This window comes from Bombyx mori, chromosome 9 (genome assembly GCF_030269925.1).
Source record: "Bombyx mori chromosome 9, ASM3026992v2".
NCBI classification, from domain to species: Eukaryota; Metazoa; Arthropoda; class Insecta; order Lepidoptera; family Bombycidae; genus Bombyx; species Bombyx mori.
Window position 1 is genome coordinate 10,596,468 of NC_085115.1, and position 15,612 is coordinate 10,612,079.

At 36.9% G+C, this 15,612-nt stretch overlaps 1 protein-coding gene across 2 annotated transcripts in view; it reads left to right on the forward strand.

The window, feature by feature from the left end:
- Positions 1 to 15,612, forward strand: part of LOC101740336 (CD2-associated protein) — a 37,211-nt gene that overhangs the window by 513 nt on the left and 21,086 nt on the right. The window contains exons 2-5 of one of the 2 annotated variants that reach the window (XM_004931055.5): positions 2,634 to 2,817; positions 8,848 to 8,953; positions 10,389 to 10,518; positions 14,758 to 14,940. In XM_004931055.5, the coding sequence (XP_004931112.2) occupies positions 2,634 to 2,817; positions 8,848 to 8,953; positions 10,389 to 10,518; positions 14,758 to 14,940 (603 nt within the window). Of the gene's footprint in view, positions 1 to 2,633; positions 2,818 to 5,721; positions 6,204 to 8,847; positions 8,954 to 10,388; positions 10,519 to 14,757; positions 14,941 to 15,612 lie in introns of those variants that run through there. The other variant, XM_038013060.2, reaches the window with a different exon arrangement.

Here is a 15,612-nt window from a genome sequence, read left to right on the forward strand (position 1 = left end):
TAACAAAATATGACTATTTGTGTCTGACTCATGTTTTTGGTATTGTGATGTCATATGCTTGCTGTATGCTAATAATCTAAACGACGCGCTTCTAGCAAAAATATTAAATCTGTAAGAGATTGACTTATTCTTTTATTATTTTAGTGATCAAATATTATAAGTATAGAGTATTATATTGCAAATAATATTGAATTTGAGAATAATAACAAAGTAAACTAAAATACTGCAAAGGTTGCAAAAATTCTTAAAATACTAGAGAAATAATATAAAATGATTAAATTGACTAAAAATATTAAATAAAAAAATTAATAACTTAAAAATACGAACTTTCTTAGAGATTTGCACTTTAATGAATACAATAAAATTTTAATACTGTTTATTTTTAACACATTAACCTTATGAACATGTGAAACTATCGCCATGATGATTCAACTTTGGAACTTGTATTTGTAAAGCATGTCATATGTCTGCATAGCTTATTATAAATTCAGGACAGGTATTTATACTTGACAGAGCCAACAGATATTATTTTAGTTAAATACTACATTCTAAGCATTATCTAGAAAGACAATTGTCAATATCAAATGTAGAACTTATTAAAACAGTTGTCTATTGACACCATTAAAAAATTGCAATAAAAATGCACGTTTTTTCAATTGCTTATTGCTTAGATGGGTGCACAAGCACACGATCATCCTAGTGTTAAGAAGTTATATGGGCCTATACTCATCTACAATGTAAATGCCGCCACCCAGCTTGAGATATGAGTTCTAAGGTCTCAGTTTTTACAATACAATGGCTGCCCCACTCTTCAAACCGAAAAGCATTACTGCTTCACGGTATAAATAGGGAGGTTGATGATACCTACCTGTGTGCACTTGCAAGATGTCCTACCACCTTTGTGGGTTTGATTTTTATTATACAATATTATTCCTTCACCGTGGGAGTCAATCGTGATTATTTGCTAAGTTAAGACTGTGGTTTGTTATTATTCACTTGATATACAATGTAGTTGAAAAGCTTAGGCACTGGTAATTTTTAGCCCCGCTAAAAAAAATATTAGATTTGGTATGTATTCAACTCTGAGCCAATGGGATATTACAAAATGAGCTCAGAGTTGAATGCTGACTGAACTCATGTGGAATGGTTTGTTTAGAAATTTGCCAAGATGTCATAGTCTAAAGGTAGGTCAAAGGGCAAAAATTAATTATTTTTCGTTAGATGTGACATATTTTTACGTATGGGGATTTAGTGAGACCGGTGTATGAGTGGTCTCTAGGAGGCATAAGGAGTGAACAAAATGGGTACATTTATTTCTGCCACCATAATAAAGGCACTGTGTTCCACATTGTGTTTTATAATAATTTAGACATTATTTTATAGCAAATATGTAAACAAAGAAACATCTGTCAAGGTAACATTTCACATATTTGAAAGTGTAACTGTATTTTCTTCTTGATCAATTTTTCACTCATTCAATGTCATTGGTGCCGGTAATGACTTTCTGGACTTGCTTTCTCTAGGTACAGGAGCACTCGACTTTTTTCACAGAAATTGATTTTTGTTATTTGTTAATCAAATGTAAATAGTATGTAATGTAATGTAATAAGGCAATTCTTATAGTACATGAAATCTCACACCATTGGCCCTGGTTTTGATGGATTTAAACACAATACAAGTGTCTTGTTTTAAAAGCACATACACAGTTTGACATGAAATTTTGCTCATATTTCTGAGCAGGGGAACTTCAAAGTACTGCCTACATCTATTTGGCTTCATAAGAAAAGCTCTTTCGAATTGAGGATAAGGCATGACACACGCCGCATTTTACCCCTGTGAATAAACTGGTGGTAGGACCTCTTGTGAGTCCGCACGGGTAGGTACCACCGCCCTGCCTATTTCTGCCGTGAAGCAGTAATGCGTTTCGGTTTAAAGGGTGGGGCAGCCGCTGTAACTATACTGAGACCTTACAACTTATATCTCAAGGTGGGTGGCGCATTTACGTTGTAGATGTCTATGGGCTCCAGTAACCACTTAACAACAGGTGGGCTGTGAGCTCGTCCACACACCTAAGCTATAAAAAAAAAAAAAAAAAAAAAAAACTTTGCGTTGGGTAGAGGAAAACAACTGCCGGTAATGGTTGTCATTTTTTTGCCCTCAAAATGTCATTGCTGGTAATTTTCATAACTGTCTCTTTTGAATTTGATTTTACATATATATTATTAGTTTACTGATGGAAAGAAGGCAAGCGAACCTGCACAGATGGGTATCATTTAAAATTCAAGACAGCGACAGCTTAAGGCTTAGACCACATTCCTTATGATGGGTGGTGGCATTCGCGTTGTGATATCTATTGGTCCAGTAATCGATTAACAATAGCTGGACCGTGAGTGTGTGTACTCGTCGTCTATGAATAAAATCAGTAATCTTTGACGTCAGGCGTTAACCATCGGCAGTTTCGTTGATGTGCTAGAGCCCTTAGTCAAATAAGAGTTAAATGTAGCGTGTAGTTTTATGTCGCATTTAATCACAATTCATTGCATTGCTACTTATCGCTTTGTGTAAGTAAGCGTACTTAGGGCAAAAGACAAGATGTGTAAAAATAATAATGAAACATTTGATGTCTTTCGCAGTGTCTTGCACCGTTAACTTCGCGTATGATGCATCAGAAGCGGACGAGCTGACGATCAGACCGGGGGACGTGATACGCGACGTTGAGAGATTGCCCGGGGGCTGGTGGCGAGGCGAGTTACGTGGAAACCGCGGCATGTTCCCGGACAACTTCGTTTCTCTTCTAAACGAACATGCTACTACGAGGTTAGTTGACTTTTAAACATAAGAAGCAGTTTTAACGATCGTTGATTTAGAACAGTAAAAATGTATGTTAAACATTTTTCTAAGCGTTTTGATATACGGCGAAAGCATTTTGGAAGGAAAATTTCAAGACATTAATGTATATTTATGATAACTATCATACACTATGTTAAAGTTCAATTATGTTAATGAGGTTTGTAAAGCATAGATAAACTAAACAGCTAAGATGTCTTTAAAGTTTTGACACATATTGTAATCTGCTCCAGGCTTTGAACACCCATGAAACTGGTTTGGATTCCGACACAATATAAAAAAAAACGTGTGTCGGATGTTTCTAGTTCACTGACACACATATTAAGTTTTGTAATTGTTTGAACTGGTCGCTATGATTTTTACGAATGTAATCTTTTTATTTGACACATTTTTGAAATATTTTGTAGCGTTCAAGTTTGTCTCTTAGAATAAATAGCTAATATAGCGGATAATAGTAGTAACTGGCCATTTCGAAATTATATAGTTTGTTTTAGCGCCAATATTTTTTGTGCTCAACAAGTTTGCACCAGACTGTTTTTTAATTGGCATCGTATGCCTTTCTTCTTCTTTCTGATAATACCATTAATTTTATTTCAAATATGATTATATACGAAACTCAAACTATGGAACGCTTCTAACATTAAAAACAATAATAAAGATGAGGCACGATCGACATAAAACCTCGTATTTTATGGATTTTCTGTTCCGCCGGATGCTAAGCGAATAATCAATAGAATAAATATCACTTCGTCATATTAAATTTCAATTGTTCATTTATTTTACCTATCGGAAAACCCAGGAATAACATAAAATAATAGGTTGGGGAAAAAGTCTTTCGCATTATACTATGTATGAACTTGTAATAAAATCTCTTTGGCTATACTATTTGTATCTGGCTGGTTTTGGTATCATTAAAAGCTTAAATTTTAAAGAAGATAATTTCAAATTCAAATTAAGAAAAGATGTGATTCTAATTTATTTATCGTACTGTCAAGATGAGTGAATCTAATGAAGAAATTCGATACATTTTAAAATTTGACTACAAAAAAGGTAAACATGCAACGCAAGCCGCGAAAAAAATTGCGATGTTTATGGACTTAGTGCAGTGTCTGTGAGAGTAGCACAAATTGTTTTCAATCCGGAAATTTTGATGTCAAAGATGCACGTCACTCTGGTCGCCCTGTTACGGATAAAATGGATGCCATTTTTGAAAAAGTGGAGCAAAATGGGTTTATCAGTAGTTACGACGTAGCTGAAGAACTGGGAATTGACAACAAAACAGTTTTGGCGCATTTGAAAAAACTGGGTACACAAAAAAATCGATATCTGGGTATCTCACGAGCTCACTGAAAGAAACCTAATGAACCGTGTACTCATTTGTGATTCTTTATTACGACGTAATGAAACCGAACCATTTTTGAAGAAGCTGATAACTGGTGATGAAAAGTGGATCACGTACGACAAGAACGTGCGAAAAGGTCGTGGTCAAAGGCCGGTCAAGCTTCACAGACTGGGGAAACCCGGGTTAAATCGCAACGAGGGGATGCTATGTGTGTGGTGGGATTGGAAGGGTATTAATCATTATGAGCTGTTACCACCAGGCAGGACTATCGATTCTGAACTCTACTGCGAACAACTGATGAGATTAAATAAAGAAGTTGAAAGCGGCTGGAATTAATCAACAGAAGCGGTGTGGTTTTTCATCATGATAACGCTAGGCCTCACACATCTTTAGCCACTCAGCAAAAATTAAGAGAGCTTGGCTGGGAGGTCTTAATGCATTCGCTGTATAGTCCTGACCTTGCACCTTCAGATTTCCACCTGTTTCAGTCTCTTCAGAATTATTTACGCAGTATCAGGTTAACATCACGAGATAACTGCCAAAACCAATTGTCGCGGTATTTTGATCAGAAGCCCCAAAATTTCTATAGCAATGGGATCATGTCCCTACCTACAAGATGGCAAAAAGCTATCGAACAAAATGGTACCTACATACTTTAGTTAAATGTAAATAAACTATATTAAAAAATGTTGTGAATTTTCTTAAAAAATGCGAAGAAACTTTTTCCACAACCTAATATTATGACAAATTAGTAATACAATACTAAAATAAAAAGGGTTTAATACTAAAATTATAATTCATAGCAAATAGAAAAAAATACAATGTAGTTAAAATTAAAAATTGGAATTTATAATAAAATTAACCTGAAAATTCAGGTTTTGCTGAATATGTCAACATAATTTGGCTTATAAATTCTATTCAGACTGATCTTTTCGTCGTATTTTTTCGTGAATCTGTGGTAATTATTGTTGTCAAATAGCACAGAACGCTGGACGTATCTTCTCGGGATCCTCCAAAAAGTCCACTGAAAAAATATCAATGGTGGTCATTTACCATTTTACTGAGATTAAATTTCATCCCATATCATCTCATCTCATTTCATTTAATTTCATCCCAGTTGATTTATGTCTCAAATTAATCATCTTCATTTCATTTCATTTCACTCCATATTACATATTATTTTTCATAAAAATAAGAATATAAATTAAAATAAGACATGATCTAAAGGTCTTAGTTACCAGGTCATAAAATCCCTTAAAAAATAATCAAATAGCACAAATAGCATGCACATGCGCTTTACGACGTCACTGTCATTAAAATGCGGACGAGCGAGAGAAACAGCGAGACGTTCATTAAACTACGCACCCATCATTAAAGTGGAGGCGTACTTTTCTTATCAATTAATTAATGTAACTAATTTCGATGCCTTTAACAGAATAATATGTAGTATTTAATCGTTTTCAATTTAAATAACAATTTTATCATTTTTGTACATGATATAAAACAATGAAAGTAATAAAAAAAATAGACATCAGAATCATCCATAAACATAGTAGACACGTAATGTTTCGACACGAAAACACGATATGTCATGAGAAACGAGCTTGATCATGTCTTCGATAGTTGAAACGGGACCGCGTAACTTATTATAAACAGCATAATATTATTATTAAATTGAAATTTCTGTTGACATCCGGTTTCGTGGTCGAAAGCAACGGCCCCACTCGGCGAAAGTCGCTCAGCTGCCGTATGCAACAGGTTGAATTTCAAATTATGAATATTATTTGAAACAGATTTCCGTTTAAAATTTTTTTTTTTTTGATTACTTACTGGAATAATAATGGTTATACGCACTATCTAATCAGTCCGGATAAGACGATAACACGCGTTGCTCGCTTTACTTTGTGTTTGTGTGACCCTTAGTAAATACATACTGTGTTATACTACAGTGTAAAACGTGTCATATGGTTTGGAAGAAAATAGTAAAAACACGCGGCTCCTTCAGATTCTGGAGGTAAGAGTATTTTCTATTGAACAAAAATATGAATTAAAGATACAATGGTTGTCATCTTGAATATTTTTAGGGATGATAGGATCGCGGTTTGCGCAGAAACCTTGCTGTTTAGCCAAGAAGGATGATGTTGAAACTCTTTGATCAAAAATGATCGCATTTTTAATTGTAAATGTGAATGAACATTTAATTCTTGATTCAATAACTGAGTAGATTGCTTTAATTGTTTGATTATATTGATAGTGATATATTAAATTAGTATTCGCACATATCATTATATCTCCAAAATTTTGGGGCTTATGTTAAACAATAATAATTAATAATTCTGAAATGAAATGCTCCAGTGAATTGTAAAGTTAATAAATAAAAATAATGTACTTGTTAATATGAGCTATCGTCTTATCTGGAGTTAGTCAGTTCAGTACATAAATATGTGCGTTATAAAAATATTCATAATTAATTATGGAACAAAACAATTGAAAATATTTTGTACAAATAATTAATAATAATTTTTTGAAATTACTATAAAACGAGAAACGACAGGCATGTTAGAAAAAAAAGTATATGAATATCTTATTGGTATAACTAGAATACGCCCCATTCAAAGCCCAAATGGGTAGATATATCGTCTTTCATATTTTTATTTGAAAGCATTTTTTCAATTTTAGGATGGACAGTTGTTACTCTAAACTAGTCTAAACCAATTAAGAAATCACATTCTTATGGCTCAGTGTGAGGAATTACGTTTACATTATTATATAACTAGCTGACCCGGCAGACTTCGTAGTGTCATAATCGATAAATAAAAGAACTAAACTTTTGCACAAAATAAACTTAAAACAAACAAAAGGAACGCGTCCGACGGGGGACACATCAAAGGAAAAACAAAATTGTTATTTTGATTTAATTCCGAGCATTTTCATATTTGTTTAACTTTTAAACCTTCTCTGGACTTCCACAAATAATTCAAGACCAAAATTAGCCAAATCGGTACAGCCGTTCCTGAGTTTTAGCGAGACTAACGAACAGCAATTCATTTTTATATATTATATAGATTACATTTAACATATTTATTACATTTAATATAATTATATTAATTACATTTAATTACATTTACATTACAGGAGGAAACTACATATTATTATTATATGTATGCTAATAAAAATTCAATTGACACTTTAAAAGTTAAAATGCGCAGATGTTATCTGAAGCGAAATGTCATAGTTTCCGATTAAAAAAAAATTGTGTCATTTACAGTTAACAAGAACACAATCGCGCAAAAGTAACGACCATTATGACGCACCGAAGCGTTTCAATTTACTTACATTTGTAATTCATTAAATTTCTATAAATTAAATCGAAACATTAATTTCTTGTGACTTTCGCTATCGTCATCTCGAATCAAGAAGATAAGTACGCTAATGTGCATCCTAAAGTCTTATTAAAGCCAAGTGAATTTTCAAACTCATTGGTTTCATGACGAGATCTTTCTTGAACTTTACCTAACTTTACCTGTAATAAAAATCAGACCCGCAAAATTATAATTTGCGTAATTACTGGTGGTAGGACCTCTTGTGAGTCCGCACGGGTAGGTACCACCGCCCCACCTATTTCTGTCGTGAAGCAGTAATGCGTTTCGGTTTGAAGGATGGGGCAGCCGTTGTAACTATACTGATAACTCAAGATGGCTGGCGCATTTACGTTGTAGATGTCTATGGGCTCCAGTAACCACTTAACACCAGGTGGGCTGTGAGCTCGTCCACCCATTTAAGCAATAAAAAAAACCTGTCAGGTTTTCCTTCGCTCAGGCAGAGTAGTCTGCACGGCAAACAAGTGTGCCAACAGTAATCGGTTTGACGGCCCAAATATCCATTCCTAAAGACTTTGTCTTCCAAATGCGTTCGATGTGAGCATTGTTTTATCTTAACTGGGCCAGCGTCGTTTTATGTCGCAAATATTGACCTGATTAACCAAATTACGATTTAAACTTTTTATTTTAAACATTTTCTTTAAGATCCAGTAGATCTTGTGTAGCACTTATTCGTTCCGCGACAAGGAGTTTGAATGTTTATTTGAATACTACTGTTTAAACTTAGATCTGCGCAGGAACGAATGAATGATAATGCATTTATTATAGTTAGTTTAGTCGATGTGTGAGTAAGAAATGAAAACGACATAAAAGCCAGTGTGTTAAAGTTGCATCATCGGCGTCATCGGGTTTTCTAAAAGTGTCTCTTACAAAAGGCAACTTTTTAGATATTTGTCGATGTTCAACTTCCTTAAGAATTTCAACGCATAATTAACTATCCGATGATGATAAGGTGCTTGAATTTTTCGACGTAACATAAATCATTTTTGAAGGGTGGGCCAACCGTTGTACTGTAAAAACTGAGACCTAAGATTTTTGAAGGGTGGGCCAACCGTTGTACTGTAAAAACTGAGACCTAAGAACTCATATCTCAAGGTAGGTAGCGGCATTTGCGCTGATGTATATATATAGGCTCTGGTAACCAGTTAACACCAGGTTGGTCATGAGCTCGTTCGTCCATACACCTAAGTAACAAAAAAAAAACAAAACGTAACTAAATATTTTTGGGTGGTGGCAATATATCTTTTGTACGTAATTCAAGTTGTCCGTTTCTGTTAGATCAACGGGCGTGCAAGGGCGGTGTCGGGCTCTGTACAGCTATCAACCAGTCAATCCGGATGAATTGGAACTCTGCGTCGGCGACGTGCTTGAAGTTCTAGGAGAGGTATGGACTATATACAATTTTACATAACAAACTATACGGAATTACTGACTGAATTAATTCAGTTGTTAAAAAGTATTTTTCAAATCATTTCCGATTTAATTTTTATCATTATCACCTACGTTGAGAGCTCAAGATTTTTGCTTTCGAAAGGTAGCTGTAAAAAAGTGATGCTGGAAGGGCGTCCTGTGAGTCCGCAGGGTATGCTACGGTGCACCCTCGAGGCCCTGGTGCCCGTGCTGGAGGCATGGTCGGATCGGCGTCACGGCGTACTCTCCTTTCACCTTGCGCAGGTCCTCTCGGGACATGGCTGTTTCGGGAGGTACCTGTGGAAGGTCTGCAGGAGAGAGCCACATCCGGGCTGCCACCAGTGCGGGCACCCGGACGATGACGCGCAGCACGCGCTCGAAACGTGCCCGCGTTGGGAGCACTCGCGGCGAGATCTCGTCGCGGTGCTGGGGAGAAACCTCTCCCTGCGGGCTGTCGTCGCCCGCATGTTAGAGGATCAGGGCTCGTGGGAGGCCATGGCCAGGTTTTGTGACCTGGTAATGGCGTCCCGTGAGGCTGAGGAGCGTGAAAGGGAGTGGGATCCCTCTTCAGCACCTCAGCGCAGAAGGCGGGATGGCCGGCGCGGGCGTGAAGCTCCCGCTCAGCCCCCGTAGGGACTGTCAGGTGGCGGGTGCGGGGGCGCCCGGTACTCGACTGTCGGTCCGGTGGTGGGGCGGTGCAAGGTGGCTCCTGTGCGCCGCTCACGGTGTATCTCCCGAAATGACGTCCTTCGGGATTTTCCCGGAGATGAAATCCCGTCTTATCATCAGGACGGGTACCGGCGAAGGCGGACTTTCGGCGCGCACTGCGGTACCGTAGGTCTGGTGTAGCCGGTGTGGTGGAGCTCGATGGGGTTTAGTCGGTAGTCGTTCTGCGGGGCAAGTGCTTCGCGCGCCTTTTTCAAGGCGTAGTCTCTTGCGAGGGATTCGGGGAGGTGGAGGACCTTCTCGTCCCCCTCTTCCTCTCAGGAGGCGCCGGAGTCCGACATAACCCGGTTCGTTACCCCCCGGACCGGGTATCCGTAAATGGATTCCCCAGCGTTAAAAAAAAAAAAAAAAAAGGGTATGCTACGGTCACCCTGCTTTTTCCGCCGCGAAATAGTATTGTGTTCCGGTTTCGAAGGTAGGCCTTACAATTGAGGCTTAGACCTTGTGTATCAAGGTGATTGGTGGCATTTGCAGAGTAATGTCTATGGGCTTCGTAATATCATCAAAAAATATATCAAAAAATAACATCAGGTGGACCATGAGCTCGTTCACCTGTACATTCAAATGGTGATCTTACGTACCAACGGATTATGAGTGGTGAATGCCAGGGATAAAGCCAAACCACTGCCTATGAGTACCATGTTCAATATGGGTGTTCGCATGACTGTGTGTCTGTCATTCAGGTAGAGGAGGGCTGGTGGCAAGGTCGACGCCAGGGTCGCGTGGGTGTGTTTCCGTCTAACTTTGTTGTGATGCTCGACCCACCGCAGCCGGCACCCTTCGAACTCGCTCCAGCGCTCCCACCGAAGCCAGGTAAGTTGACGCAATCACATTTTTGAATCTACTCTTTCATCGTACGTCTTATTGCGTAGTATATCTAAGGAGCATTCCATTTGCTGATCAAATACACATAAATAAAAATGACGTAAGGTGTCCGACACCGGTTTAAACGATGCACATAACGTATTGAGGGCCATACAATGGTGTAAATCACGCGAAACTAGTACGTAAGAACAGTAACGTAAGCGCTCTTCCCGCCTGTACATGTGTCGCTCATGACAATGACCTTACATTTCACTTTCGGAACATTCGGAACAGCGTTCAATACTTGAAAATTGTTTTTGATCTATGATTATTTATGGTTACGGCGTCTCGGAGTACAGTGCTTTTGAGATATCAATTGTTTTTGGTGTTTAAATTAAATATTAATTCGAATATGTTTTGAATATGATGTTTTGAATGAAACAGTAAGTCGGTATAATTCAGCATTATTAATGTATTAATTAAACACGTGTGAGTTCTTATTGAAGCTTTAACACTAAACTTACCGACAGTTCTTGTATTCTATCGCGCTTGGTTAAATTGACTGGTTATTAAAAAAGTATTCGATTTTATTTATTGTATTTTCATGATTGTGTTTATATGTAAAAGAAAAAATAATAATTTGAAGTGTAGTTTTATATGTATGCTCTAAGAATTCTCTTATATTTTGATAACGGTATTTCAGCATTTAAATCTATATATTAATACGTGAAGCAAAAACTTTGTATCCCTTTTTACGAAAATTGCGCGGACGGAGGAGTATGAAATTTTCCACACTTACAGAGAATATAGAGAAGAAGTGCACAATGCTAATATTTTTTTTAAATAATGCATAAAAGATACATTAAATCAATAAAGAAAACATTACACACACTATAGACCGTGTATTTGACGCACACACGCATGCATACTATTTATTGTCAAACTTTTGTTTTTGGCGTCTGTTGTCAAATTGAGAATAGATTAAATATTGCCTTTGTTAATTTTTTTTATAGTGTAGTCTTGGCGAAATTTGTGATTATAGAAGTATAAAATACAATCATAATAGTGTATAAACTTACAATCCCAATTAATTATAGTCGAATTTCGACTACTGCGGGACCTCTAGTATATATATAAATATAACAAAAGTTGCAAAAGTGCATTTGACCGGTAGTGGTAGGTTTAGTGTTAAATAATTATTTTGAAACAACGGTAGAAGGTACATATATATACTATACACATTGTATAAAGAAGAGTCGCGTTCAATGAAGTGCAATAATAAAATTGAATTGTTAACGTTGAATCACTTATGTTCTTGATTTAATTCAATCTCCTTTCATTGAGCGCATGAAGCGAGCTAACTCACAAATTAATTGAATCAATCAGAAAGCTCTGGGCCTCTTTATCCTTTACTTTTATTTGTTTAGGAAACAAACAATACAATACGTTCACACAATATAGATTATAGGTACTTATAACAAAAAAATCACATACTAGTTTTCACTATTAACAATGCGCCTGAGCAATTTGGTGAACATTATATAAAATAACTATCGTCTACGATAAAAAAAAATAAAAAATTCTTAAATGGGTGGACGAGCTCATAGCCCACTTGGTGTTAAGTGGTTACTGGAACCCATAAACATCTACGACGTAAATGCGCCACCCACCTACTATTTTTTTTTTCAATGTTTGCTTAAGTAGATAGACTAGCTAATATCCCACCTGGTGTTAAATGGTTACCGGAGTTCATCAGTAATGTAAACACTGCCATCTACTTTGAGACACCAATTCTAAGTCTCAGTTCTATAGTGTACCACGAACTGTGATAGAAAAAAAATATTTAGGTGCATATCGAGGGCTTGGTGGTTTAAGCGACATTTTTGCAACTTTACAGGAGAGTTTAAAATTTGGAAAAAATATCATAACAAAAAAGCTTCTTCAGCTATTTGAATGGCGAAAAATTAATTGAAGCTCAATCAAAAACGTGGAACTTTTTATGCAAATGTAGCTTTAATTACCAAGATAAATGTCGCGTATTAAGCGAAATGTCGCTTATACCAAATAGCCTTTTACCCTTCGATATAATAATAATTATAAATATCAAATCCTATAAGAGAATATACTTCAAATATACCTGCTTTGAACTGCAACGTTACGTATCTTATTGTTGATAGGTTATTTCATATGGGCAACGCAACGCCACGTATCACGCAAAGGAATATTAGAAAAGTGAACTCGACATATTTATTGGCTCATACGAATCCGGGTGTGATCATCAATGTTCGCGATGCCGAGACGGTAATTGGAGGAAGTCGCGTCATCACACCCCCCTCGTCGCGTTTAGTTTTCTGTTCCCGCGGAGATACTTTTATAATCAGCGTCGCAGTACGACTTCCGTAGAGCGACCCCGCCGTTTCAAAGATAGGAGCCTATAAAACCCAGAGATTACTCAGATATACGTTTTGTACCGACACCAAAAAAATAATTTTAAGTACCGAAGGCAGTAGCGTTTTGGTCTGACAGTAATAGAGAGGCCAAACTGTTTACACGGTTCTAAACAAAAAAAAAATTCGGAGTGAATGATGTTATGGTTCTCTTTTGTAAATATGTTAGATGAATGGAAATTTTACTGGAAATGATATAGATAGAGCTTAGGATTCTTTGTAGCTTTCTTTTTATGTTTTCCTTTGCTGAGCCCTCCTGGACAATTACAACAAATATCCTGCCAGGCTCTTGTTATAGTAATTGTAAATAACTTGATTCCGAATTATGTAACTATGTTATGCTAATTCATTGCTTGTTTTATCTGATATAAGGGACTGTATTTACAATTCAATATTCCAGGAACGCGATCTGGATTTTTTTATTTGTTCTTGAACTTGGGTCACACAAAACAACAGGCTTTTATTCCTTCAAAGTACCGCGCGACACACTTAATTGTTTTTTTTTAATTATTTTTTTATTGCTCTTGTGGGTAGACGACCATACGGCCATACGGATGGTGAGTGGTTACCGTCGCCAATAGACTTTGCAATGCCAGGGGCAGACCCAAGCCGCTGCCTACCGCTAAATGCAATCAAATCTATGTTATAATTGCGTATTAACTAAGTTATCTCGCAATTATGCCAATGAATTTTCTTGGGAGTCGCGCGAATGAACTCTGGCTACAATCAAAAGAAGGCAAACACGTTTATGTTTACTCACGACCGATCGTAATAATAATAATCATAACGGAGACAAAAAATCACGCATCAAAAATCATCCGGCTCCAATTTAGGATTCACTGTGTTATGGGTATCAGAGATTGACAAACATATTTATATACGTTTAAATATATACATAGGTAACTAGTTAATAAACACCCAGACAAATAGCAAACAAACCTGTTAATCACACAATGTTTGCCCGATTTGGGAATCGAATCCACGACGCGTGCACCACCGAGACGGTCAAAACTTATGGATGTTAAAAACGTTTATTCGCCGCGGGGCGTTGCAATGTTGCACAATAATGAAGCGAAATGCGCTGTCACGGACTTCTCGATTGAATCAAGCGATTGTATTGTCGATCCTTACGACCTTGGTATTAAGTGCTCTAATTGAGTAACGGTTTAAACGTAATGTGTTTCTGATAGCATGATGAGAAACGATGACCATCATTACCTATATCAATAAATGAGCGATAACGTTCGAGTCGCGTTCGAGTACTCACACGAAATCGGAACATTGGTTTTTATTTTTTATTTATTTTTTATTGCTTACATGGGTGGACGAGCTCACAGCCCTCCTGGTGTTAAGTAGTTACTGGAGCCCATAGACATCCACAACCGCAAATAAGGCACCCACCTTGAGATATAAATTCTAAGGTCTCAACTATAGTTACAACGGCTGCTCCACCCTCCAAATCAAAACGCATTACTGCTTCACGGCAGAAATAGGCAGGGCAGTGGTACCCACCCGCGCGGACTCACCAGAGGTTCTACCACCAGTAATTACGCAAATTATAATTTTGCGGGTTTCATTTTTATTACACGATGTTATTCCTTCACCGTGGAAGTCAATCGTGAACATTTGTTGAGTACGTATTTCATTATAAAAATTGGTACCTGCCTGAGATTCGAACACCGGTGCATCGCTCAACACGAATGCACCGGACGTCTTATCCGTTAGGCCACGACGACTTCAAGATGTTACGTGATTAGTTCAAAACTCGCGACAATATTGAGTGTTTTTTTTTTCAATTCAGTAAAGGAGCAATGTCGGGTGTTGTTCACTTATACTGCCGTGAACGACGATGAGCTGAACCTCAACGAAGGCGACATCGTTACTGTTATATCGAAGGAAGCCCCCGATCGAGGCTGGTGGCGGGGAGAACTGCACGGTCGCGTCGGGCTCTTCCCCGATAACTTTGTACAGTTGTTGCCTGCCGGTGAGTAGACTATATCTACATTTCATTATTCTGTATATAGGTTTTATTCGATATTCAAGGTATAAATTTTCGTTTCTATTAGAGATGTAACAACACACAGATATGTTTACACGAAATCAGCTTGACGTTGGTAAACTTTTTATTACTACATTTCAGGGAAATTGGAGTATCACTGAGATAAAAAGAATTTAAAATGAACTTATGTGCAATACATACTTAATTATTAGCTAATATTATAGGTATATGAGCGTGAAATTTACTTTTTAACCAACTTCAAAAAAGGAGGATGTGCTCAGTTCTACTGTATTTTTTTACGCGTGTGTTACCTGTAGAACTTTTCACGATGAGCTTATTTTTAATGTTTTTTTTTTAAATTTGAAATCAGGTTAAATTCTCATGTCATCCCATTTATCAAGATCTGACCAGTAGTTTTGGAGTTATTCTTAATAATGCATATTTAATTGATTTGGACTATATTGATGATATTCTCATTTTGTATTGTTGAAGTCGATTTTCTTTTTTGTTAAAACTTTGTAATATAGGCCATACAGAAGCTAATGACGTCACGAAGAGATGTTTAGAGGTGATTTCTAAGAATCTCACTTATACTTGATGTAAAAGTATGTATGTATATAACAAAACATAAAAATAATGACCGCTGGCATTCTAATT